The sequence below is a fragment of the Tasmannia lanceolata genome, unplaced genomic scaffold, assembly GCF_043159265.1.
Source record: "Tasmannia lanceolata isolate RefF3 unplaced genomic scaffold, GAP_Taslan_0.1 ptg000015l, whole genome shotgun sequence".
Lineage (NCBI taxonomy): Eukaryota > Viridiplantae > Streptophyta > Magnoliopsida > Canellales > Winteraceae > Tasmannia > Tasmannia lanceolata.
This window is the reverse complement of record NW_027518692.1, coordinates 63,051,625-63,079,023: the sequence shown is the minus strand read 5'-3', so window position 1 is coordinate 63,079,023 and position 27,399 is coordinate 63,051,625. Positions and strand designations below refer to the sequence as shown.

Here is a 27,399-nt window from a genome sequence, read left to right as displayed (position 1 = left end):
GTGAGAGAGAGACTCATCTTCTCTTGTAGTCTCTGAATCTTATAGGTGGATTTTCTCGCCTTTGCCGTGGAGTAGGCTTTTGCCGAACCACGTAAATCTTTGTGTCTTTGTGTGATTGCTTGTGTTTATTCTCTCATTTTACTTTGCCATTGAAATCACATATTGCTAATTGGGGTTTTTCACAACAAAGATTAACATCGGTTAGTGGAGTCAATATATCGGATGACATTAGAGATCTTTGTATGCACGATGCTTCCTCTTTTACTCCCATACATAGAAGTGCCAACTATTTGGCTGATTGACTTGCCAAATTAGAAGCTTCTAAAGCTAACTTGAATACAGGACCGTTCCTGCCCATAAGTGCACTTGTAATCATCTTTTACTTAAAAAAAAAACAAAATGTGAAGATATGCCTAAAAAGTTGGTTTATAGCTGAGATAAGCCACCTCAAGAATAATTTCTCAATCTAGAAAGGTGAGAAGGGTTCAAAACAGTGTCTTAGTAGAAGGTCGGACTTGAAACAGATTTTGTTTTCTTTAAGAAAAACTATTTAATTATAAGCTCCTCAGCAAAGGCAGCACATTTTTTCAAACAAGGCCTTTTCTTCATACTACGTCCATGTATCAGGGCTGACTAAGACAACCCATTTAATAGAAGACAAGAAGCAATGCGTTTGACTAAAAGATAACGTATTTAATAAAAGAGGAGAAAGGATCAACATTTCTCAAAATTTTGGCCTTGGGTTCGTCTATTTATATGGAGCCATTCCTAGAAACAATCCATTCCGTTTCTTACAACATCCTGTTTGAGTTCAAATTGTCTTCAAGGAGGCTCTGTAACCTTCCTTGAGCCTCTATCAATTGAGCCTTCATTTTGAATAGCAGCCATCAAACCAGCAAAAAAGAAAATCTTTTAAGTACACCTCTTCCATTTCTTCCACCATGTATCTTTTCAAATTCACCCCACTTTATCTTCTATCCTTTGCTCTTCTTCTCCAAACTGTCGTCTGCAATGGCCCAAACTTTCACATATGTTCGAGCCCGTATAACAACACTGCCAATGGTCCTTTTGCCAAGAACTTGAACCAGCTAATGGGTTCTCTCATCATCAAAGTTCCCCTCACGGGCTTTGGCCTTGGCTCGGTTGGGTATGGCCAAGCCCGAGTAAATGGGCTCAGTCTATGCCGAGGCGATGTTTCAAGCACGGATTGCAAGACATGTGTTGTTGATGCAACTAGTGAGATTCGCCAGCTTTGTCCATACAACGAAGAGGCTATTATATGGTATGACAATTGTCTGTTACACTACTCGAATGACGAATTCTTTGGCAAGATTGACAACAAGAACAAATTCTATATGTGGAACACGCAAAATGTAAGCGACCCGATGTGGTTTAATCAGAAAACCAGGGAACTGCTTAATCGTCTGACTTTAGAAGCACATATTAGTCCTCTGATGTTTGCAACTGGAGATATGAAGCTTGGAGGAGAATATGATACACTATATGGTTTGGTTCAATGTACAAGGGATCTTTCTAGCAGTGCTTGCAAGGAATGCCTAGAGACTGCTATAAGTGAGCTCCCTAGTTGTTGTGATGGGAGGCGAGGAGGAAGGGTTGTGGGAGGCAGTTGTAACTTTATTTACGAGCTGTACCCTTTCGTCAATGCCTAGATAAATCATTCAAAGTTCTCAACTTTGGTGATTGCTTTTATTATGAAAATAAAAGGGATGATATGTATACCCCCTATACGAAATAAATATGGATTTGTTGAATAATTCTGTCCCCCCTCCCCGCCTCTCTCTCTTAATGGTCTCATTATCTAAAATTGCAATTGCTTCACATAATCATAAAATAAAGCTCACCAGATTATAAATACCTAGTACAGATGAACACTCACTAACATAATACAAGACATCCATCACAACACAACTGTTTCATTATACCATTTCGAACTTGTAAGAGAAGAATCCAATGATGGTATTTTTCTATCTGGTTTTCCTATTTATTGTTATGACATTGAATGGGCTAGAATTTGTTAATCAACCCAGTTTGGATTGCAGTAATTTTATTTTTTTTGTGGAAAAGTTTGCAAAGGAAAAATATTTCTAAACTTTCTTACTGTTTTTTGGTAAGCAAGCTGGGATCAAACCTGCAACCACAAGGTTGAGAAACAAAGCCTCGACCATGAGCTACGTGCCCAATCCTTGCTGGGATGAAACCAACTAGATGGAGAAGATGAGATTCAAGAGAAGAAAATTATTCTCTTTATGTCAAACACACAAAGATTGAAGCCCTAGTTGTTACACTAGCCGAAAGACTTCAAATTTCACTAAAATGGCTTACAAAAGAAGAAGATACAAAGCCCAATATATAGGCTACATTTCAAATCCGAGATTAACATTTCTTAACTATACTTAGATTCCTTAAGTTTCCACTAAGACAATAACAAATGTAGAGTAATTGTCTTACATAATTCCGAAATAAGAAACTAAGTCCCTAGAACATTAACTCCTAAGAAAATAGATTTTCAACACAGCAAACTTCCAATAGTGAGTTCCAATGCATCCAAGTAAATGTAACGAGCTCCCAATGTGGTAGTCAATGTAGCAAAGTTCCAATGAAATCAAGTGGTCAAGCTTAATTAGATTTCAAGCAGCCCCCATATACTAGATCACTACCATGGCGAGTTTCATCTTCATCAAGCATCAAACTTCAGAGCCTTTGTAAAAATATCCGCAAACGAACGTTGATAACTCCATTCTTGAATAAGTCTTGAATGAAATGATGTTTGATCTTATGTGGGTGCTTTTTTTTTTTTTTTATGAAAAATCGGATTCATTGTTAGTGCAATTGCTGAGCTATTATCACAGAATAAATTTGTACCACTTTCATTGTGAGTGCAAATGCCTCACACACACTGATACCTCTTTGTTGGAATAAAACCAACTAGATGGAAGCAGAAGATGAGATTCGAGAGAAGAAAATTGTTCTCTTTAAACACACTAAGAATGAAGCCCAACTTGTTACACTAGTCAAGAGACTTCAAATTTCACTAAATTGGCTTACAAAAGAATAATATACAAGGCCCAATATATAGGCTACATTTGAAATCAAAATTAACATTTCTTAAATATACTTAGCTTCCCTAAGCTATTACTAACACTCTTAACAAATGTAAGGTAAATGTCTACAATTCCAAATCAAGAAACTAAGTCCCTCGGACATTATCTACTAAAAGAGTAGGTTTCCAATGTAGCAAACTCCCAATTGAGTGAGTTCTAATGTAGCCAAGTAAATGTAACAAGCTCCCATTGTAATAGTCAATATAGCAAAGTTCTATTGAATGTCAAGTGGTCAAGCTTAGATTTCCAGCAATACCCTATTTTCCTACATTTTTACACACAAAAAAGATAATTTGAAACAATCCTATTCAACTTGTTTTTAGAGTGGCCTTCAATTTATAATGTCATTCCTCGGTATTAACCACAATCATATCATTACCCTATGAACCAGCTCTTTTTCCTATTTTCCGTTAGAATTTTTTTTTCTCTCACAATTCAAACAGAGGCTAATTAGGATCCAGAGGTATGAATGAAGTTCTATTAGAAGATGAAAATGATTTTTATTCATTATGGAAAGCCGATATACAACCCTGGGTTACACTCTGCATGGGCAATTTTCCACGAAATCATGTCTTGAGTTTGAGGGATCTTACTTATGGGGACTATAGGTGGCCAAAGATAAATATCACAATTTCTGAGAACGTTCAAAAAGTTGCCCAGCCACTTACTGACTTGGTGAATCGATCATGTTTCTTATCGAGAAAGTGATGTGGAAATCCATAATAGAGGCACTGGAGAAATGGAACATATCTAGTATAGGAAAAAGAGCTGGAACGTAGTCCATTTCATGCTCTAAATATGAATAATTAAGATAATTTAACTCCCCCCCCCCCCCCCTTCTCTCTGTCTCTCTCTCTCTCTCTCTCTCTCTTAATTGTCCATTTGCACGCCATTGAATCATCAAAGGTTAGAAATGTTCAACTGATTTGATCTTGATGTAGAAAAGTCTGGTGAAGTGTTGCCTGCACGATTAAAAGAAGTACGAAGGTCAAAACTTCGAAGGATCATAAACTTTGATCCAACCGTTGGATAAGGGCTTATAATATACGGTTGGAATTGTATGGTAGACCTATTCAATGCTAGATTCCCTTTACACTGAATTGATACCGAATATTGGTTAAAAAAAATCTAAAAAGTTCGATTTTTTACTTCTTCTTTTTCCTATTTTTGAAAAATTCCATTCTTAGCCGGTTAGAGGATTTTGAGTTCATTATTTTTACGAAAGTCATCTTTTAGTATTTATAGTATAACAGAGTTTATGAAACAACTTTCGGATTTTTACTGTTGTTTGTAAAAGTTGCTATGGATTCCCAAAACCCAAAATTTTTTTATTTATTTTTTGAAATGGCAAATTTTATAAAAGAATCAGAAGTGACACCCGGAAGGCAATACCCAAAGATACATAACAAAAAATAAAAAACTAATTACACAATGAATAAGACATCAAAGAGGAAATTGATCAGACTAATTCATCGAGTTGCATACCACCCCTCTTCTAGCCAACGCATTTGCCTTCTCGTTAGCAGACCCAAAAATTAGTTTGATAGCATGGTCTTAACCACCCAATCATTCGTGGATATGCATAATGAATACTTGAGATAAAAAGATTTATTCAACTGGTTTGAAATAATCATGAGATTGTCATTTTGCAGGTTTATGAGAAAATAGCAACAAGTAAAACCAGTATATTTGCGTTATGATGGAGAATAAAAAATACGATTGAGACATGCTGGTAAAGTTTAATGAGTGATTCAAGTGATCACCATGAAATGCTCAAATCGCTTGGATAGAAGGCTTCAAAATATTGTCTTTCTAGCAAAGGCGGAACATTTCTCAAACAAGACCTTTTCTTCATTTACGTCCATAGATTGGGTTTGAATAAGGTAAACCATTTAATAGAAGACAAGAAATGACGACATTTTTTTTACCAAGTCTCTACTCTCTAGATTATGTATAAGGCCTTTAATAAAAAAAGCAAGAAAAGATAAACATTTCTTAAAATTGTGGTTTGGGTTCGCCTATTTGTATGGAGCTATTCCTAGAAACAATCCATTCCATCTCTTAAATTACCCTGTTTGAGCTTTTACCATCTTCTGAAGGAGGCTCTCTTACCTTCCTTGAGATTTCATTTTGAACAAAATCTGCCTTACCCAGCTAAAAAGAAAAGCCTTAAATTATACCTCTTTCATTTCTTCTACCATGTATCTTTTCAAATTTACCCCACTTCATCTGCTATACTTTGCTCTTATTCTTCAAACTGTCGTCTGCATTGACCCCCTCTTTAACATGTGCTCGAGCTCCAATAATTACACTGCCAATGATCTTTACGCCAAGAACTTGAATCAGCTGATGGGTTCTCTCTCCATCAAAGTTCCGCTCACTGGTTTTGGCCTTGGCTCTGTTGGGAAAGACATAGGCCGAGTAAACGGGCTCAGTTTATGCCGAGGCGATGTTTCGAGGACTGAGTGCAAGACATGTGTTGTTGATGCAACTAGTGAGATTCGCAGGCTTTGTCCTCACAATGAAGAGGCGATTATATGGTATGACAACTGTCTCTTACGCTACTCTAATGTTGAATTCTTCGGTAAGATCGACAATAACAACAGATTCTATATGGTGAACACCCAAAATGTAAGCGACCCGATGTACTTTAATCAGAAAACTAGGGAACTGATTCATCGTCTGTCTTTGGAAGCATATATTAGTCCTTTGATGTTTGCAACAGGAGACATGAAGCTTGGAGAATATCAGAAACTATATGGTTTGGCTCAATGTACTAGGGATCTTTCTAGTAGTGATTGCAAGGAATGCCTGGAATCTGCTATAAGTGTGCTTCCTAGTTGCTGTGATGGGAAACAAGGAGGAAGGGTTGTTGGAGGGAGTTGTAACATAAGGTACGAGGTGTACCCTTTCGTCAATGCCTAGGTAAATTAATAATTCAAAGTTCGCAACTTTGGTGATTGCTTTTATTATGAAAATAAAAGGGAGGATATTTATACGCCCTATACCAAATAAATATTGATTGATTAATTAAAATAAGTATATGTTGCATTGTGAGACGCAAAATAATCGGAGTAGCCATTTCAAAAAAATAAAATAATCGGAGTAGACTTGGTTTAGATGAAGTCAATGCTCCCTGAGATCTTCTTAAAGATGCCAAATTCGTTAAAATGAAAAGATAGCAAGTGCATTTCAAGCGTTAAATATTGCCCCATATAAATTGAGGTGCTAGATCATCTTGATTTGGCTAGACGATTAGCCAAATCGCTGGTGCTTCTACGAGTGAGAGAAAAGGAAAAAAACACCGCACAAACACAACTCTGTAATCTTATCCATGTGATTAGCTAGTTTCCACAACCTTCGCAGGTCCCTTTGACCCACAAAATGGTATTAGAGGAAAAAAACATCGCATGAACACAGCTATATAATCTTAAACTGGAAGGCTTGGTCTTCTATAGATTGGGCCAACCGGAGTATCCACCAAACATCTTCTGTCAACATATTTTTGAAGACACAACGAGACGAGTGCACTTTCTGATTATAATTCCAACTACGTCCCCATGACCCAAGTCTGCAAGCTAGATACAAGGTGTACCATAATACTAATTAAGTCTTCCATATGTTAGCCTCAGTATATGTCCATATGCATAGTACTTTGTTGGTTTGGACGCTAGGACCTTGATCGGAGGTTGGCCCCGTGGTCCTAGGCTTTTGTGCCAGCAATGCCCCTGGGCTTGGGCACTAGGACCCAGATCGAAGGTTGGCCACGTGTCCAAGGTTTTGTGTCACCCTCCGCGTGCACGCACACACAGACATAATGGTGTGTGCCACGATCGGCTATAGCTTTTGGTAAGATCGGTAGTGCCACGATCCTACAAATGGTATCAACGCAGGTCGCACGTTTGAAACTCATGAGGGTCATTGTTGGGGAAGATTGTTGGCTTGAGCGCCACCTTGATCGGAGGTTGGCCGTGTGGTCCTATGCTTCCCGTGAGGGTGCTACTCAATAAAGATAACTATAGCGCATTTCCCAACACCAATTACTAATTGGGGTAATTGCTAGCGCCACAATCCTACATACATGTTGAAACCCAACCAAAGTAACACTTTCATTGGCCCTCATCCTTGACCAAGGAAGCTGAAGCAGCATTCTATGTAAGTTGCAGTCGGCACGCAAAGGTTCCAGCGGCTTGTGGACCTAGAAGCATGAGTAGACACAAAATGTGCCACTATAACATATTCTTATATGGGTAATGACACCCGTCAGTAGTAGCATCTCCCATGCTCCAAGGGCCTCCAGCATGTGCTCCATTTGTTTACTTGGGACAGCCCCTTTTAGTACTTAAAATGACTGATTAAATACCACACTAGAGGAATCTGGGATAATTAAAGGGTCACTTGGCATTTCATCTATTTTCTAGGGTTGTTTAGTGATTTCACATTCTTTCTTAGATTCATCGGAACATAACAGATTGAGAAAGATGCATCTTCAGCTAAGGATGGAGGTTGCGACAAGCACAACACGTCTAAAATAAGTCTTTTTTTAAAAACCTTTTATGGTTTATTTACAGATAGTTCGGTGGACGAGTCCGAGAGAGACAAAAGAGGTTCTATAGCTGTGGGCCAATTCGCTAATTAAAGAATCAACACGTGTTCCACTCAGTTTGGTTTCCTTTCTCAGCTTGATTTATTTATTCAAGACCTATAACATTGTAGCCTAATGCTAAACTACATACAAAAGCTCCATGTATAAGCCTAACTACCTTTGTATTGATGCACATACCCATCTATTCGAGTAATCAACTCGGCCTACTCAGTCAAGACCTAGGTAAAAAATAGAAGCGAGTTTTCTCTTAAAATATTTAAGTTTCATAAATTTACAGGATATTTCATGTCAAATTTCCTTCTAAATATCACTTCCCCTTTGATGGCTACTCTGGCTTTTTATTTATGTCACGCCCCGACCCCACTGTGTAGATATTGTCATGTTCTGGGTCATCTACCATTATGTCATGTTCCGACCCCTCTGTGTAGATATTGTCCGGTTCTGGGTCATCTGCCCTCTCCGGTTTTGTTTTCCAGCAGCACTAACCGTGCCCGACCCACTCTGTAGGCCCCGCCCCTTGGAGATGTTGAAAACACATCTACATAGGGAGAGGAGAAATCCACATATATAGCCCAATAATTTTTCCTTCCTTTCCGATGTGAGATCTTTCAGTTTAGTCGAGGCAGCTTGTTATTTTTTTTCACTAAGTTGAGTGACCCTGTAATAATCCTTACAACATATCAGTCATAGGCCACGTTCATTTTAGATTGTGACAATCAATTGTGAGCCCCAAACGGAACAATAATAAGTTTGGAGCCCACAACCGGTTGTCACAATCTAAAACGAAAAGGGTCTTAAGAATTTTCACATGATGAATTGCCGTGAAATGCACATGTAGCCAAAAAAGTAAAGCTGGCACAAATGAATGGATGGTCTAAATATTTTTTGCCCTATTTGCTGATAGGCCGCGCCCTAAAATCGAAGGGTTTATGATCATTCTATCCCTCCAATTTTGGAGAACAGCCTATCTACGGCTGGGTGCAAAATTGTATGGTTCAGATCATATATTAATGTGGGCCCCAATAATATTTTCGGTACACGTGAGCTGCACAGCTGTCCGCCATAAAAAAAATCCCCTCGGGTAGTGTGGACAAACCGAGCGTGCGCATCAAATGAAGGGTAGAGATTGTTTATAGTTATACACCAAGCTTTGGTGTATAGTCTGTTTGCAATCGTTTCTCGTATATAAACAGAATGATTACAATTTGATTCTAAAGTAATAGATTTTAAATGGATAAAGGCAACCTCGTATATAAATTCCCTAGTAAGAGATTTTAAATGGATAAAGTAATAGATTATAAAAGGATAAAGGAGCTCTCAACTGTGGCCGACTCCCATCAATCAATATAAAGCCCATCCACACAAAACCAGCAGCTCCCTCAGGAATATTACCTACCTTACTCGAACCTTGTCTATAAATTCCCTAACAAAGAAGAAGAGGGAGAAGGAGAAAAAGATATGGAAGGTCAAGAACAGTTGAAATCTAGGGTTGTCAAGGTCGATTCAGAGGAATCATGGGATCTTTTCATAACTCAAGCTACCACTCAAGGCTGCCCTGTAAGTCAATATAACCCCTCACTTTCAAATATTTAAAATTCCTTTATATTGTTCTTCCTTCTCTGTAAATGGGATTTAATCTATGATTTCCAAAACTCTATTTTGGGTTTCTTGAGAGCTGTAGTGTAGTAATTGAACATTATAATGTTTTATTTGCTTACTTGATCAGATTTTGGGTGAATTTTTCCTTCGCCATTAAGGGATTTATGTAAAATTTTTGTTTGCTCTTTGATTCCTTTTCGTCCTCTGTATATCGTAGTAGTTTATGGTTTAGGATCAATTTCATTTTTCAAAGAAAAGGTGACATATGGGTGTCTTTGTATTGGATGGAATTGGAATAAGATGCTGATTCTGATTCCTGATTCCAGCAATCCAAACACAACAATAATTTTTAAACCATTTTTCAGATATTTTCTATTTTAAAGAGTAATTCTTTATCGTATACCTTCTTTTCACTTTTTATTGCTTTTCTTTTATAGGTTGTGGTCCATTTTACTGCTTCATGGTGTGCACCATCGGTTGCCATGACTCACTTTTTTGAAGAACTAGCTTTGAATTACCAGGATATTCTATTTCTTTTGGTAGATGTGGACGATGTGAAGGTAATCTTTCCATTCTCGAAGTCTTTCTTTAGATCTTATGTACAAGGTATATAGTGAAACTTTGTGCATAAACCATATCTCTACTGTCCAATCAATACAGATGGGGATCGAATTCAAAACATGTAGTTGAGACTTGAGACTTGAGACTTGAGACTTGAGAGCCCATCTCTCGAATGTATCCTAGCCTAAAGATCACTCGATCGGATGAATCTAACAATAAATTGCAAAAAATAATAATTATGGTCTATCCAAGAGGTGACCCACCAATTGGATGGTTAGAATTAGTGGAGATGTGCTCTGATCGGACGGTAGTGTGATGTATATACACCGATTTTCTGTGTATAAATTTTTAGTCCTTTAATGATTAAAATATTGTGGGTTTGGTCAGGTGGTTGCATCCAAGATGGAAATAAAGGCGATGCCTACGTTTGTTCTGCTAAGGGAGGGGACCAAAATGGATAAGCTGGTTGGAGCTAATCCGGAGGAGATGAGGAAAAGGATCGATGCTTTTGCTCAAGCCACTCGTTCACACAAACATACTTGACTACATGTAAATAATATAGTTTCTAAGTAATGATCTATGATGTTAGACCATGTAATTTGTGTTGTGCTACTCAAGGGTTTGAGCCTCATGTATAAATTGGCTATGAGACTGATATGCCTTCTTTATGACTTTCAAACCTTCTTGAGAAAAACACCCTAAAATAACATTGTTTCCCCACTCTTCTTGTTTTTTTTTTGGGGGAATAGCAAAATTTTATTAGAAACAACAAAGATAAAAGCAAGACCGTCATGGGATTAGGGAATTCAAGACAGAGAAATATTAACTCTACAAGGGCAATAAGGCTTGGGGGTAAAGAGTCAAAAATTTCTAGGGCCGTTCTGGTCTCTCCGGCGATCTACATCTTCATTTGCCGATCTCCTGACATGATGGAGGACTAAGTGGCCGTTCACTTGGTCAAGAGAACGAGCCGGAGGTTGATCATTGCTGGAATGCTGGCCTCCACGTGAAGCAAATTTGCTATTCAAGAAAGCAAAAAGGAAAAACCCTATTTCATAAAAATTCCAATCGCACAACAACCTGTGTTGGTACTTTTTTAGAAAATTACTAAATTCGTACTCTTCCGTACTAAAAGTGGTGCATATCTTGTCATCTCACGTAAACTGAAGGTATATCTTTGGACTCTACAACCTAATACAAGAAGGAAATAAATAAACTAAACAAAGAAACTCTGTCTACTAGGAATCTAACTACAGAACGAAAAAATTAAATTAAACCCACTTCCATGTCAGCATAGAACACTCGGAAAACTTTTCAAATCTTTATCCCTTGAAACCGGAAGCTGTGGCCACATAAAAACAGACCTCTAGGGATGGGGAGATCTTGCATCCAGCTATTTTAATGACATTGAAAGAATCTCTTTCTACTATAAGATTATCCAATTCTCCCCCACCCTCTGTCCAAATTAAATGTAATTTGAAGTCCAATAATTGGTTTGGGCCCATAATGGTTGCAACAATCTAAAACAAAGAGGGCCTTCATCTATGACGGGATGCCTAAATGATGCTACCTGATGAACGGTCCACATTAGTCTTACGGTTGGCGGTTTGGCATCCTTTGGTCTGGGTGTGTAAGTCAAGGTGAGTGTGTGCGCGCATGTGCCAGCATCTCCTGAGACAAGAATCAAAAACTCAATTCGGAGAAGTTGAAGACCGAAACCTTTTAGTCCACTGAGATTGGATTTGAGGCGATTGAGAAGAAGAGGGGAATGATACTTCTTCCTTGGGTGATACTTCTTCCTTGGGTTCCACTTCCTTTACATAGATCGATGGAAATGACCTTTTATGTGGAAAGTGTGGCATTTTTTACTTATGCAAATAAATAAAGAACAAGGAGATGGGGGGGGGGGGAAAGGGGGTGCCCACACGCACGGGGCGAGGAAGAGCCTCAGGGTCGGCAGACTGTCCAACTCAAACAAATTGACAAATCAGGAACAACAAGCGTCAGTGGGAGTGATAAAACAAACTAAAGAGAAATACTCACCTGGGAAGATGAATTCATTGCTTCCTTAATTCGAGTACAACTACAGTTACGGAAAAGTAAAAGGTAAAGATACTGAAAAAGTAAAGATAAAATGCTAATACATATTTGGATTTTGGCTCTGAGACCTCTTCCTTGGAGATAGATGCGTCGTTACATAGTTTTATTCGAGTAACCGCTTCTCACTACCCTACGTTCCTCTTGAAGGGAAACTTTTTTTGTAACTACCGATGACAGATCACCTTATTCTCAAGTTCTCCATAGTCTAGGTGGCTATATTATACCTTCCAGTGACTCTGGGAACAAACATGCCACGTCCTTGAGTCAGCTCTAATAGATAGTGTCATGTTGATCCGGTCCCATTTGAACGATTGTCTCTTTTAAGATGAACGTGCTCTCGTAGGATTTTCAATAACTGTTCATTTCTATCGTTTATATATCCATTAAATGCCTATCAATTCCGTGGACTCAGTGCATGCTGACGGTCACTTGATCCGATCATTCATGACCGATAAAACTCAAAATGGTTGTGAAGGCATACATGTACCCTGTTGGACCTAATGTGTATCTTTATGAATTATGACTCAATCCTACCCGAACGATTACATGCAATACTAGGGCTGCAACTCTAGCCAGGTTTTACCCGACCCGACCCGAAAATAGCCTGGGTTGGGTTCAGGTTTCATGGGTTTCGGGTCGAGCCGGGTTGAGCATTCAAATGCCCGCATGAATCTCGGGTCAAGCCGGGTTTGAAGGGGCCCGACCCGAGTTACATAAGTTATAGTATGTACATTTTTTTCTATTGTTAGTTAAAAGTTAAAAGTGAAAACCCACGCACCCACTGTTACTGTATGTGAGTGTAATTTCTGCTTCTATGAGTTGAGTTGATTCAAGTGTTTGATTGTAATTACAACATTGTTTAATTACAACATTGTTTGATTCAAGTGTGATGTGAGTGTAATTACATCATTGTTTGATTCAAGTGTAATGTGAGTGTAATTTCTGCTTCTATGAGTTGAGTTGCCTTACCAAACAAGGATTTTCCTTAAAAAATTGTGTAAACGTGAAAAAACCCGACCTGACCCGAACCGACCCGAGATTTATCATGGGTAGGGCCAGGTTTGGGAATCATGGGTTTTCCAAAAAAAAACCCGACCCAACCCGACCCGCCCGACCCGAGTTGCAGCCCTATGCAACACTGTCTCCTTTTCTTTTACTCTTTCTTTTCCCCATCAACCACTGGTCGGCTACATAAGTTGCAAATAAAGGAAAGGGAAAATTACCAATGGGGGACAAACATTAGGCAGAATTATCAACTGGACCCAGGCTTTTCAGAAATTACCAATGGGGGACAAAATCTGTCTTTTCAGTAAAAGCTGGACGAAAATACCCTTTGGCATATAAAACACGTTTTGACTTTGGAAGGGGGTTTTCAAGTCTCTACGATTGGGGTTATTATGTATCAAAATGGGGTTACCAATTTTAGAACGGGGTTTTCAAGTCCCTGAAAATTGACCGAGAGTTCTGGAGTTTTGGAAGAGGGTTTTCAAGTCTTTAGGAATGGGGTTAACTAGTATAAAAAATGGGTTACCAATTTCTGAATGGGCTTATCAAGTCCTTGAAAATTGGCCGAGGGTATTGGAGTTTTGGAATGGGGTTTTCAAATCTCTAGGATTGGGGTTATCAAGTATCAAAATGGGGTTACCAATAACCCCAATCGTAGAGACTTGAAAACCCCATTTTGATACCTAATAACCCCAATCGTAGAGACTTGAAAACCCCATTTTGATACCTAATAACCCCAATCGTAGAGACTTGAAAACACCCTTGCAAAGTCAAAACGTGTTTTATATGCCAAAGGGTATTTTCGTCCAGCTTTTACTGAAAAGACAGATTTTGTCCCCCATCGGTAATTTCTGAAAAGCCTGGGTCCAGTTGATAATTCTGCCTAATGTTTGTCACCCATTGGTAATTGGTCCTAAAGGAAATATGAAACCAAGCATGATGATTGGCTTTTAGCGCTTCAGAGAGAAAAAAAAGAGAATAAGGGAAATAATATTTACGCCCCGTTTGATCACCGGACACCCATTGACAGTGTACGTTGCAATCAAAGCCCCTGGGTTTTTCTGACATCAAGTACATTAGCCCTCTTTTTGTCATTGACGCTGGGTGTCCTTGTGATCAAAAGGGGCATAAATATCACTTCCCAAAAAAACTTGGCTCCAGACAGGTTGGAGGAAGTTCCTCCAGAACCCCTGCCAATATTGTAATAGCAATGGTGTGGAAATATCAATTCCTTTTGAAAATAAAAAAGTAGCCATGGATTTGATATCTCCATACCCGTCTGGAGCCAAGTTTTGTTCGAAAGACAAACTCAATTTATCCCCCTCATTTACCTCCCCATTTATTAAAGGCACCCCAACCCAAATACTCTCTCGTCTTTTCAGTTCTACGAAAAATACCCTCCACTTTAACGAAAATAGGAAAATTACCAAAATTATCAAAAATGACTAGAATACCCCTTACCTTTTGTCATGCTTCAACATTGTTTCAGACCATTGGCTTTTGTGGTCATTTTATCTTAGTCACATAAATCTCCAACCACAGAACTCAAAAACTCCATGCAACCGCTCATTAACTTCTCATGTGCAAAACCCAGCCGCGAAATGGCTTTCCACGAAATTGCCTAGCAAATCCCCCTTCCACATGTATTGTAGTCGATTAATATTTCTCTGTCTTCAATTGCTCTTTTTCAATACCTTAAAATGACAACTGTAATTTTGCCAAAAGACAAAGGGCATCTGTTAAAGCTGCTCTGCAACAACAGGATGAAAAACAGCTAAAAGTTGGCTTTTTTTGGCACATTTCCCCTACTTTACCCACCTCTCATGCCATCACGTGATGATCCCCTTTCATTAACCATAGGAAATCTGAAACCCCCCACAAAAAAAACCATTCTCTCGAACCCTAAAACCCACCTTCGATTTTCTCTCCTATCTGTTTATCAATCTAATCTATGTGAAGGCAAAACAGAGGAACAAAAAAATGTGTTACGTGGGCAAGGCTACAAAGATCTTTATCTTCATTGTCTCAGTGTTGGCCATGGTGGGCTTGGTTTTGGGCTTTGGGCTTTTTCGCCACAGCCTACAGAAATCCCATAAGTGCGTCAATGGGTGCCACCCCGTTTTGCCTCAGCCCATTCCGTCCTCAATGTCGGCCCCACCGTTCAGCCCACCGAGCCCGATCCCAGTTACTACCCCAGGTCCCGTTCATGCCTAGTTTCTTTCAACAGGTAAAGTAGGTTTCTATTTTTAACACTCTCAGTCTCCTTTTTTTTTTCTTTTTGGTGTGTATAGAATGATGGTTTCTGGTTTTAATGGCGGTATTGTTTCGAGCCTGGTATTTTTTCTTGGGGGTGAGGGGAATGTAGAAGATTTGTGGATTTTAACAAATGACCTCCATTTTCAACTAAACTATTAAACGCCACTCATTACTTTTTATGTGGTGGCTCTCTAGTAATTAGTGATGGAATGGGGGCTGAATGGGAAATCTATGAATAGTAATGGTATATTAGAGTGGGGCATGGGATGCGTATTGCGCGCTGTTATTGTTTCTGAGGCCAGCGCACTAACATGCGCATCTGGTCCATTCTACAGTTAGTCAGTTATTCTTGCAAAAAGGTATTTACGTTACGGATATCGCCCCGTTTTGTTCTTGTTATTACAGAATAAACCCTTTGATAATCCTATTCCTTCTGTGAGCGGGGTGGCACTATCAATATTTGTGTTCTTTTGATGCTGTTGTAGGAATCGAGGAGACAAGATGGCATTGGATTCGACATTTGACCTTTGGACTTCGTTACCCATTTTGTTTCGATTTTTTTTTTTTTTTTGGTTATGTTTTGAGTAGGAATTGAATAAGTCGCGCAAGTCATCGACTCATCGGATGGTAATCTGATGGTATCTTAGTCATTTAGTGATAATCTTTGATTTAAATTTGATAACGGGCGGTAGACCTGGCAGACGCGACCCGTGCCCGCGGGTTGACCCAACCCACCTGCATATTTGCGGGCACGGGCCGGCACCTGAGATTTTTTGGATTTTCTTTAACATTTTTTATTTTAAAATAGAAAATGAGATCAAGGGCTAAGAGCATCTTGCTTTTTGAGCTGGAATAGTGCACTTGTGTTTGGAAATCAGCCCTTCTAACAGCATCTCACTTTTTGAGGACTCCTAGCAGCTCATGAGCACTACTAATTCACTATGCATGAATACACTCCCTATTTTTCAAAATGGATGATTGGAAGGTACAGCCCACACCATAGGATGATCCAAACCGTGCATTTGATGGGCTATAGTCTAAATAGGTTGTGCCCAAAAAATCATTAGCATAGGATGATTCTAACCCTCTGATCTTATGAGGGACTGAAAATATGGAAACTTCTATAGATGGAACGGTTGAGATCGTCCTATGGCAATGATTTGTGGGGCACGATCTATTTACGTTGTGGCCCATCAAATAGACGGTTTGGATCATCCTATGGTGTAGGTTGTAACATCCATTTTGAAAATTAGGGGGTGAATTTATCACCGCCCAATCAAAACTCTGCTTTGGAAAAACATGCAGGTAACCTGTGGGTCGACCCGACCACCCGCACTGGGTACGGGTCACCTGGTTGCTAACCCGTAGGAATGCAGATCATTTTGGCTCGCAACCCGTGTGACCCGCAGGTCGACCCGACTCGACCCACCCGTTTGCCAGGTCTAACGGGCGGTGATAAATTCACCCCCCTTTCTCAGCCTTTGGTAGGCCCAACAACTGAATTGTTTAGATCCATGAACAGCGTAAGCCCTAACCAGTACTCTCTCACTCTTCTCTCTTTGAGCACGAATTCTTAGTGGAGCCTAATAATGAATGGTTTAGATCTTTGAAGGAGGTAGACACCATAAAAAGTGTATTTTTGTTTTTTTAAATCACTTGTTTGAGTAGTTAAGTTGGAGGTTGGCGGGACCCCTACCAGTTTATTAAAGAGAGATATACATTTAAGTACGAAAACCAACACCCTTATCTTGAGACACTCTAGATAGGGAAAAACAAAGGATTCATATGATCCAAAAATACTAGAGACCTATTAGTAAACCGATGGCAAAGAAATAGATTTCAAACTCACCGAGGTCAATTTCTGCTATCTTGCAAGAGGGGACTTGGTGCCTCTAATGTTCCAAGAGGTTTATGATCTTTTGACTCAACTTCCTTGTTCCTCTCGCTCTTCCTTAACTTCCGGTGTATTGTACTAAGTTGTTTGTCCTACGATTCTGGTAGTTTGTCCTCAATGGGAGGAGGGCTATCATCATCTGACCAAGCTTCTTATTTTTCTGGCTCTTCCTCATCTTCTGACGGGAGGTGAGCCTGGATTGTTATAGTCATACCAGACGAAAAAATCACTTGATCTCACTTTGTTTGATGATCCAAACCGTTAATTTGTTGCGACCCAATGTACATAGGCCTTGCCCCAAAAACCATCTCCCTAAGATGATCCAAACTCTTTGAACCTTAGATATTGTGATATGCGGTGTAATCAAGGGTTAGGATCATCCGGAGATAATTTTTGGGGCACAACTTATTTACGTTGAGGCTCAAGCCTAACAAATGAACGGTTTGGATCTTCCAACAAAGTGGCCTCGGTTAATCCATATCTGCCACTTCTTGTCTTTTGCGCAAACGAACTAATCTGTTCGGAAAGAAACGGTGCAGCATGTTCTTGAGACTAATCATTCGAGAAGGCTAAATGCGCACTTTTATTTTAGGAATCTCAGTAATTTCAAAACTTTTTATTTATGTGCGTGCAATTTTCAAGTTTGCTATGGATGTGGACCGGCTTGGACCGCTAGGGTGCATCATCTGGGTTGATTAGAGAGAAAAAGGGTGGATGGAGACAAATTTTTATCATTTTCAGGCCAATCAGGAGGTTTAAATTCATGAATGTAATGAAATCAGGCATTTGACAATGTTGATGGATGCTGCTATTCTTAAAACAGTGAAGAGCTGATAGAATTAATAGTTGGGAAATGAAAAATTCACCCCTTTTCTTTACATGGGACACTCACCTCCAGGGTACGTAGCAATCAGACCCGTTGAATCCTTCCCATGTGAAGTACATCGGCCCCTCTACAGTCATAGATACACGGGAGCTGGCTGTCCCAAGTAAAAAGAGGGGCGGATATATCACTTTCCTAAATAGTTAAGTGCAGGCTCTCGTAATGGCAAGATGAGACATGCCTTGAAACCATTAATGCTTAAAATCAAAAGATACATATGAAGATAAAAAAAGGATTTTGTTGTTGAGAATACGGTTTCTACACACAAGTGTAGATAAGTTATCTACACACTAGCTTAAAATATAGCGGAGGGCATATTGTTTGGGTGATCCAAATCATTCATTTGATTGGCCTTCACACAGATAGGGTGTCCACAAAAAATCTTTTAAAGATCTTTTATGTGGGGTCTGTTTTTTTTTTTTTTTTCAATTTATTTATTTATTTATGGTTGCCCCTCGAGCGTAGATCGCTCTATAAGTAAAGAATATGAGGGGTTCATTGCTTTTTTTGGCCATTAGGCCCTCCATATGTACAAAAACCCAAGTGGATCCCACTTCAGTCATTAAGTGCATTGGTAAATGCAAAGTTAAATGCAAGCAAGTGATGTGAATCGAATGGGATGACCTTGTGGCTAGTTTGTTTCGAGGGTGCCCTTCAGTTTATCAGTCCTAGTATTTTATATGCGAGTCATGATGATTAATATTTAACTAATTACATTAAGGGAAGTGCTATTTTTTTTAGGACAGTGATATATCCACCCTTTGGATTACTTGGGCACCCAGCAGCAGTGTCTGTGGCGATCAGCCCCACTGAATACTCCTGACGTGAAGTAAATCAGCCCCTGCTGGGTGTTTGACGTGAAGGTTATATTCAATTCGAGTACTTCTTTACTCCCTTATTATTCTTCGTATAAAGGAATAGGACTACTTCAATCTTCTTAGAAGCGTTCCATTCGGTCCCTCTAACGAGGAACCTCACTCCACTCCTATAAACGAATAGGAATAGGAATAGGAAGCTCTATAGCCTGAACGGTTCTCTCTTTAGAGTCCAATTGCATTGTCTTTTCTACCGGTGCTACTTTAGTTGAAGTTGAAAAAGCAGATATTAAGTCTGTCAAGTGAAGTCAAGGGGAGTGGGATTGGTTTGGGACTGGCTTTGTTTCCTTTTTCGGGACAAGAAATTTCTTTACCTGTCCAACATCTAACGGATCAAGATTGTTTTTTCAGTTGAAAGCATAGCCCAGGGTGAGACCATTACCACTACACTGTCAATTAATGCTTTCAGATGAGGGAGAGAATGGAGAAGAACAAAGAGAGGGAAAGAGTTTAGGAGAAGAAAACTGACTTGATATGAAGCATCATAATTAGAAATGACACTGAGGCTAGCTATAAGACCATCATAGAGGGTGAATGCATCAGTTAGCCATCTGAGATGAAGATGTGGGTACTCGGCTTCAGTGGCGGAGGCACATATAGCATGAGGGGGCCCCTGCTCCCCCCCCCCCACACACACACACACCAATGACTTAAAAAATCCTATTAAAGGTGAATGCACAGCCATGCATGCTTAGGTAGTTTAGTGGCTATGGGGCCCCCAATGCCCAATGCAGGCAAGTGTAAATTAGTCTGGTCCCTCCAAGTGTAAATTCCTAGCTCCGCCCCGCTCGGCTTCCTCACCTAAGACGGGCATATGGTTTTGTATGCACCCACTCTCAATGCAAGGTTTCCGAGATTTCCTTATTCTTTCCTTGGGAGGTGTGGTTGTGGTGGATTGTGCCGAAGTCAGAGCTGAGTCGTTGACAAGAAAAGACGATGTTCCAGATCTTGGGTAGGTTCTCAAGCCGACCCGGAAAGTGACGAAAGAGAAGAAAAGAACACTGATTCGAAACGAAGGAAGATACGCTGCTGCTGGGTGTCCCAAGTAATCCAAAGGGGCAGATATATCACTTCCCTTTTTTAGGCTACAAGCATCTAAATAAGATAAATGCATCCCCCAAAAAAATTCCTTTTCGGCATCCATATTCGAAACAAGATAAATACTTTCCAAAAAAAAAACCTTCGCTTTTCGGTGTCCATGAGCATATGACCACCACTAATAATTATTTTTTTAGTGGCAGTCGTGACCGCCGCTAAATTACAAACAGATAAATGATAGATGCAAGGGCACCATTGCGTAAAGAGCAGGAAGAGGGCCCTTAATTGGATCGACGTCATTATGTGCAACTGATTTTACCTTCTCAACCCATGTTAAAAAGGTAACAAAAATGACGTTGATCCAATCAAGGCCCTTTTACTGCTCTTTATGCAAGGGTGCCCTTGCATCTTATCAAAATACAAACCATTTACCGACGGATATTGTATCCATCGGTAAAGGTGATACCGGCACCACATTAAGTAGTGAATCATGAACACCTTGTATCGGGTATCCCGCTCCTATTTTTGAACTTTCTTGCAAACCAAACACGTCCTTACCGCTAATATAAAAGAATAGAGTGATAAATGCAAGGACCCTCTTTATGCAAGGGCCGGAGAAGGACCATTAAATATATCCCCATCATTTTAAAAGTTGGTTGAGAAACTGAATTAGGTTGCAGCCCTTCTTTAGCCCTTGCATAAAGAGGGCCCTTGCATCTATCATTCTTCAAAAGAATAATGGTGATTAGTCATACTTAAGAAGTTTATTAATATTCAGCAACGGTTCAAAATAATCTGTTGATAAATCTGTGATCACTCAAATTTCTCGACTCTTGAAACATAATTTCATTAAATAACCTGATTTTCGCAGATTACTACTTGTATGGCTGGAGATGCTCTCTCAAATTGATGTAGCCTTGCAGCAATATTCATGAACTCCTCAGAAAAATCTCCATTTGTCAATATTGGCTTCGAAGTAACAATTTCCAGTTCCTTAAGAGCCCTTGCTCCCCCGAGCAAAAATTGCAGTATTTGAAATTCGTTTTCACTCCCTCCGAAGTTTACCACCTTAATACTCTTCAAGCATTTCCTTAAACATTTGAAATGCAGAACTTGTGAGGCCCAAAATCCAGCTCCATCATAGATAGGTTTGTACGGATGAACATAACGCTAAAATCACAGATAGAAATCACAAAATTAGTACTAAAAATTGGGTAAGTGTAAAATAATAAAGAGCAGCATTTGATTAGAATAAAGAAATAGACTAAGTTAGCAATCACTGTTAGAAAAACTAATTAAAAATGCCCAAATCATGTGCGAATAATTTCATAAACCACCAAATGAAGATGGGAAATAAATTCATGGAAATTACTTACATCAAGCGGCAGCATTTTTACTATTTCTAACGTTAGAGTCTCCAACTTATGGCAGCTTCTAAGAAGGCAAGCAACTCCGGGCAATTCATTTATATGAAGGGCTATCTTCAATGTTAAATGCCGAAGTTCCAGTAACGGCGTAGGAAGATATAGCGGTTCCTCACCACTCGTAATAACCTTCACATATATATGAGGTAATATAAGTACACAATATACAAGTTATATGATTTGATATTACCTTAACAGCCAACAAAATTACAATAAGGCTTCTTTTGATTCGACGTTAAATGGGCGTAAAACAAATTACATGCCAATTTTTTAACTTAATGGCCTTAAATTTTGTTTTGTGACCATTTAACGTCGAAAGAAAGGAGCCCAAGGCTCTCGTTTCCTTAATATGCCCATTTTATGCTGATGGAAACAGAGGCTAAGCCATAGTTTAACATGACATAAAAGGCATTGCAAGGAATGGACTTGAAGCATGGTTAGGGGTTTTATTTTGGTCGAAGAACCATGATTAGAAATGCCATTTTATTTTTGGTTCCATTTAACTTCATGTTTGCCTTTTATGATCAACAAAAAGAAAAATTATACACAAGTGATGTAGGACAGTTTCTTAGGACTTCTACTCAGTAGGTTTCCTTGTTAATTCTAAACTTAAAGTCCTTCTTATAGTTTGTCATTTAATTTGTAGCTAGAGTTTGAATAGAGTTAAAAAATGAGTTTTAGTAGAATCGTGAGAAAAAGATTTGAAAATCTGTAAGTATGGATAATATAGTTTATGTAGAGATCATATCTTTCATTGAATAATGATACAATTTCAGTTTTATCTTAATTTTCCTTGTGGATCTAAGGATTTTTTTCTACTGGGTTGAAGATAATGATCTTCACCTTCTTTCCGCACACTTATGCGTCAACAAGACACAAATTGCCTGCTTGAGCCCTATTCGTTTCAGATTGTGACAACTGATGGTGAGGGCCCCAACCAATTAATTTTGCACCAATAATTGGTTGGGGCCCTCACCATTGGTTGTCACAATCTGAAACGCAGAGGACCTTCGTATATTAATCTTTTATCATGATTGTCAAAAAAATCATGGAAGTTTTATAATTTCTAAATTCAAACATCTAAATTATTCTTTGTAGATTTATTGAATATAAAAGGATTAAATATAAAAGGTTCGGGAAGCAAGAAACAAGAGAAAAACATATGGAAGTGATGATTGAAACTTATACCTGTGTCGTGTAGCTACAAAGGGTCAAACTAGATGCACAATCGACACCGCGAAGGAGGTTACCCAGAATATCACCAACTTCATGGAATTCATCTTCAAGCCCAAAGTCGAATTCAGCGTGGATCAGACGGAGCAAATTGTTAAGCTCGAAGACTTCAAATGCTCCAAAAAACTTTAAATATTGAAGATTGGGCACATCGATTGTAATCCCATTTTCAAGATACTTGCAATCTTTTATAGTCAAACTAGTAAGCCGATGATTGCCATCAGCCACAATTTTCATATATTCCATATCACTACATTTCTTTATACTCAAATTCTCCACGAGTGGACAGTTTGAGATTAGGGTTTCAAGAGATCTTTGGCTTAACTTAACCCGGGAAATCGACAGGGCTTTTAGCGCATTGAACTTTGAAAAATCAGAAGGCTTGAAATCACATGCAGTTAACTTAAGTTTGCCAAGTGATCTATGTTCATAGACAAAATCAGGTAACTCAAAGAAGGCGATATAATCAGAAGGATAAACACCGTTCATATCGATGTCTGAAAAATCAAGATCAAGATTTTTGGCATTTCTAGTGATGGCAAATTGGATCCAACCTTGGACTTCTGAGATGAACTTTTTAGGGTGACAAAAGGATAGGCGAAAGTTTTCAATCTCATTTTCTTGGTAGGTCTGTAAGAACTCTCTAGCAAAGGCAATGAATCTTTGCTTACCATGGTTCCTTATGCAGGTGGCAAGAAACTTTCGGCCATCCTTCAGCAGTTCCCTTCTATTATCATTCTGTATAAAAAGATTCTCATACAGTGCCACATCTCCGGTACTACGCCATATATTGATCCATCTCTTGGCCAAAATGCTCGTTCTCACTCCTTCCTTGAAAGAAAGACGTGAGATTATCCCAGCAAGAATGGAATTAGGAAGTTGGCTTATTCTATCCACGTTCCTATCGCTCCTATCCACGTTCCTATCCATCCTCTCTAGAAAAGATGAAAAATCAAGAATAGGGTTTTTGAGAGAGGAAATGGGTTGGTGGAATGAAGAAGATTGTAACAACGGGAGGCCGAAGGGCGATTGTAATAACCGCCTGTTAGAGAGAGGTTGGTATTTTAGAGATGTTACAAACCCTAAAAGGCATGGGCTTTATATAGAGAAAGATGTAGCCTTTTGGACACGAAGGGTCGCGTGACTCGCGTCCTTTTATTTTTCCGGAATTAGTGTTTTTACACTTGTGTCTTGTTCATTGCATGTGTCTGTCGTTTTAATTTTTTTTTCCTTGTATAATTTCTGGGTATCTTTTTTTTATTCAAGAGGATTTGTGTTCCTCCAAAACTGGTAACCTCTTTAATGACCCAAATCTTTTACTCCGAATATTTGTCAGATAGAAAGGGTGGATGTATCTCCTTAGTATGTTGTTTTATGGTTCAGAGGTGGGTCACAAATATCTGTCTAGAGATTTTTTCGGGGAGGTAAATTTTGGGATATCTATTTTATTTTATTTTCTATTTTTGGGTTTATATAGGGGTAAAAATCTAAAAATAATATATTTAAAATTTAAAATTAGATAAAAATTATGAATTTATCATCGTATTTTGTGATTTTTTGCAGCAAATATTAAAATATGAAGGTAATTCAATGATTTTTCTCGGGGAAATCTCGAAAAATTTTCGTTATTTCGAATAATTGCAAAATAATTGGACGGTGTCGAGGGCCGCCAAGTTCGGTTCCAACATATTCGGAGGTCGGCTAATGAAGGGGCGAACAGTCTTACTCGTGGGTATGTCGATCGTCATTAACTTTTTACCTCATTAATTGTGGTTATTCTTTCTCTTCTTTATATTCTCTTTGCTCTCTCGACCGAAGAGGTCGTGGGCTCTTTTCTTCTCCTTAGTAAAATTTCACCATTTAAAAAATGCCAAATGCCTAGACATTTAAAAAAGGGAAATGTTATCAGCACTACTGTATTTTGATGATCACACTCCTCACTTTATTAAAAGTACGACATGGCCCGCACCATAGGATGACCCAAACCGTCCATTAGATGGGCATGTACCCAAAAAACCATTTCCATAGGTTGATCCTGACCCTCCAATCTATAGAGGGATTGAATGATCCTAAACCTCTCTAGATCGGAGGGTTAGGATCAAACTATGGAAATAATTTTAAAAACGTATATCTACGGAGTATGTATGCACCTACCATATAGAAGCTCCTTTCCAACTGAGAACCACTACACAAAATTTAACTCTTTGGATCAATGGTAATAGCAATTTCTGGATTCTACATGGGGTACAGGGTCTGTAATTGAGATCGGAACCGTTGATCTTGTAGAATATCCCAAATCAACTCACATGATTTTGGCCTCATCAAGATGGACATCCCATGCATATGATGAAGGACCAATAAATCAACAGCATTATAATTTCATGGTGGAACACTAAATGAGGCTTGATCGAGGCTAAATGGATCAAGGGCCCAGATCATTTAATTAACGTGATCTAAAGGTTAAGTGGGGCCCAATAATTGGCAAAAAGCAAACTAATCGGCAAAAATCGAAGCGGTAGGACGGGGCTTGGCCAGGACATTTCACACAGTAACAATATGGCTTTTATTGGATAACTAAACGAATATAATTATTTATTAAAAAAACATGAAATAAATAAGATTACAGAGGCATAACTCAGAAAATTCACATTAACATATGCATTACAAAGTAGATATTATTCAGAACTGAAATCGAGAGCATGGCCATCCACGGTCATTAGTGCATGGCATAGAGATCTGGGTTGGATAAACGTGGGGTGGGGATGGCGATAACCGGATTTGCAATTTTTATAACCCCTCGAAACTGGTCGGTAAGATCGAGCTTAGTCCCCTCTGGTAATCTCCAATCAAACGAATGCACGAGCGAACCCAATACATACATTAGTGACCTCTCAGCCAAAGAGATACCTGGACATATTCTCCTCCCTGACCCAAATGGAAAATAACGAAAATCGTTGCCTCTATAATCCCATTTATTGCCCGGAGTCAAGAACCTGTCCGGATCAAATTCTAATGGATTCTCCCAAAGAGAAGGGTCTCTATGTATTGACCAAAGGTTTACGAAGACCGCGGTGCCCTTTGGAATTGTGTACCCACCCACGACACATGATTCACTTGGAGTGTGAGGGATCAAGAACCCATTTGGTGGATGCAAACGGAGAGTTTCTTTAACCACTGCATCTATGTAATGCAATTTGCTTAAATGACTATCCTCTATAACCTTATCCTTCCCCACCACTGCATCTAATTCTTCTTGAGCTTTCTTCACTGTCTCGGGCTTGTGTAGCATCTCAGCCATGGCCCACTCTAACGTGGTCGAGCTTGTGTCAACTCCTCCTGATACTAAGTCCTGAACCAAAGAAATTAATAAACAGATATAAGCTTAAGCTTAACATGAAGAATTATGTGAAACAATATTTAATTACTCCAAAAGCTCAAGCTGTTAGAGATTGTGTTACTTAATCATTTATACTTAACAACTTGCATGCATGATTAGAATATTACCATTAAGAGGGCCTTGATGTGGGTCATGGTCAAGGGCGTTCTGGGATCTTCTTGCTCCTTAATATTCAAAAGTATGTCGAGAAAATCCATTCTGCCTTTGTGGTCGGATTTCTTCTCCCCTGCCTCTTTGTCAATTTTCAGCCGTTGATCGAGGATATTTTCGAAAATTCGATTGAACCACGAGATTACACCCTTCATTTTACGCTCCACACCTTGTATATCAAACCTGGCGAGAGCCGGGAACATATCAGAAATATTGGGTGTTGCCAACAATCTCCCAATTTCCGCCATGGCTTGCCGAAACTCTGATGCAACTCCAGTCTCATCCTCCCCTTTGAGAGTGCTACCCCATAGAGTACTAGTCATACTGTTAAAAATTGTTAGAGTTAATTTCTCGCCCACGTCCACAGGAGTATCGGTTTTTGCATATAGATCTTTCAATGTCTGGTGAACTTGCACTCGCCGGAAAATACTGCTTGCGTCGAGGCTACTGATGTTGAGAAGTTCTTGGACGCAAACCCTACGAAGCATTCGCCAAGTTGGGCCAAATGGGCTAAACACTATGTCTGAGCCTCCATATGTTGCAACTAGTCCCCCAACCACTTTTTCGTGGTTGGCAAAAATGATGTCATGGTCTTTGAGCACCTCCTTAGCCATGGCCGGTGAGCCTAGGATTACAAAGAGCTTTTGGCCTAGTCTGAGTTTGAAGATGGGTCCATAGATCCCAGATAATTTGGTGACATAACGGTGGAAATTGGGTTCCATGAATGGGAGATTACCGATCAAAGGTAAGCCACGTGGGCCCGGTGGGAGAGATATGGCCCCTTTTTTGGACTTCTTGATCACCCATGTGAGCCAAGAAATCGTAATGAAGGAAATGCAGAACAAGAGAACTGTATCTGTCGTTAGCCATGAAAGTGGATTGGAGGTCATATTTTCTCTTGTTGATGGGAAAAGAACGGTTTTGGAGTTCTTCAAAGAGAAGAGGGTTTAAGATCGAGTTTGGCTGTGCAAAGACTAGACTAGTAGTTATAGTTAAATAGTAAGCGTCACAACGACTTGGGTTAGGATGCTTTGCTAGGCAATTTCGTCGAAAGCCATTTCGGGGCAGGCTTATGCTTGTGAGAGCAGCCACCTCAGATGAGTTAAACGAATAAGACAAAATCTGCCATAAACTCAACTTTTGTGGCTTTCCGTAAAATTGCCTAGCAAGTCCCCTTTGATTAATAATATACAAATTGACAGCGATAAATTATTCAGAACTATATAATATCTAGTATTTTTTTTTTCTGGGTCGTG

At 39.2% G+C, this 27,399-nt stretch overlaps 3 protein-coding genes and 2 pseudogenes across 3 annotated transcripts; 3 read left to right on the top strand and 2 right to left on the bottom strand.

The window, feature by feature from the left end:
- Nucleotides 1-798: 798 nt before the first annotated feature.
- On the top strand, nucleotides 799-1,775 carry LOC143846830 (antimicrobial ginkbilobin-2-like protein pseudogene; annotated as a pseudogene).
- Nucleotides 1,776-5,321: 3,546 nt separating this feature from the next.
- LOC143892336 (antimicrobial ginkbilobin-2-like protein pseudogene) lies at nucleotides 5,322-6,047 on the top strand (annotated as a pseudogene).
- A 2,971-nt stretch (nucleotides 6,048-9,018) lies between these two features.
- Nucleotides 9,019-10,556, top strand: CXXS1 (C-terminal cysteine residue is changed to a serine 1). Its single transcript, XM_077354921.1, has 3 exons — nucleotides 9,019-9,285; nucleotides 9,765-9,887; nucleotides 10,276-10,556. Exons 1-3 carry the CDS (start codon nucleotides 9,187-9,189, stop codon nucleotides 10,429-10,431), a joined length of 378 nt encoding a protein of 125 aa, XP_077211036.1. The 5' UTR covers nucleotides 9,019-9,186; the 3' UTR covers nucleotides 10,432-10,556.
- Nucleotides 10,557-20,755: 10,199 nt separating this feature from the next.
- Nucleotides 20,756-23,645, bottom strand: LOC143847388 (F-box protein At3g62230-like). Its single transcript, XM_077356196.1, has 3 exons — nucleotides 22,552-23,645; nucleotides 21,316-21,492; nucleotides 20,756-21,109 (listed from the first exon to the last, which is right to left on the bottom strand). Exons 1-3 carry the CDS (start codon nucleotides 23,524-23,526, stop codon nucleotides 20,789-20,791), a joined length of 1,473 nt encoding a protein of 490 aa, XP_077212311.1. The 5' UTR covers nucleotides 23,527-23,645; the 3' UTR covers nucleotides 20,756-20,788.
- A 1,523-nt stretch (nucleotides 23,646-25,168) lies between these two features.
- LOC143847359 (flavonoid 3'-monooxygenase CYP75B137-like) lies at nucleotides 25,169-27,086 on the bottom strand. Its single transcript, XM_077356169.1, has 2 exons — nucleotides 26,101-27,086; nucleotides 25,169-25,945 (listed from the first exon to the last, which is right to left on the bottom strand). Exons 1-2 carry the CDS (start codon nucleotides 27,031-27,033, stop codon nucleotides 25,313-25,315), a joined length of 1,566 nt encoding a protein of 521 aa, XP_077212284.1. The 5' UTR covers nucleotides 27,034-27,086; the 3' UTR covers nucleotides 25,169-25,312.
- Between the last annotated feature and the right edge of the window lie 313 nt (nucleotides 27,087-27,399).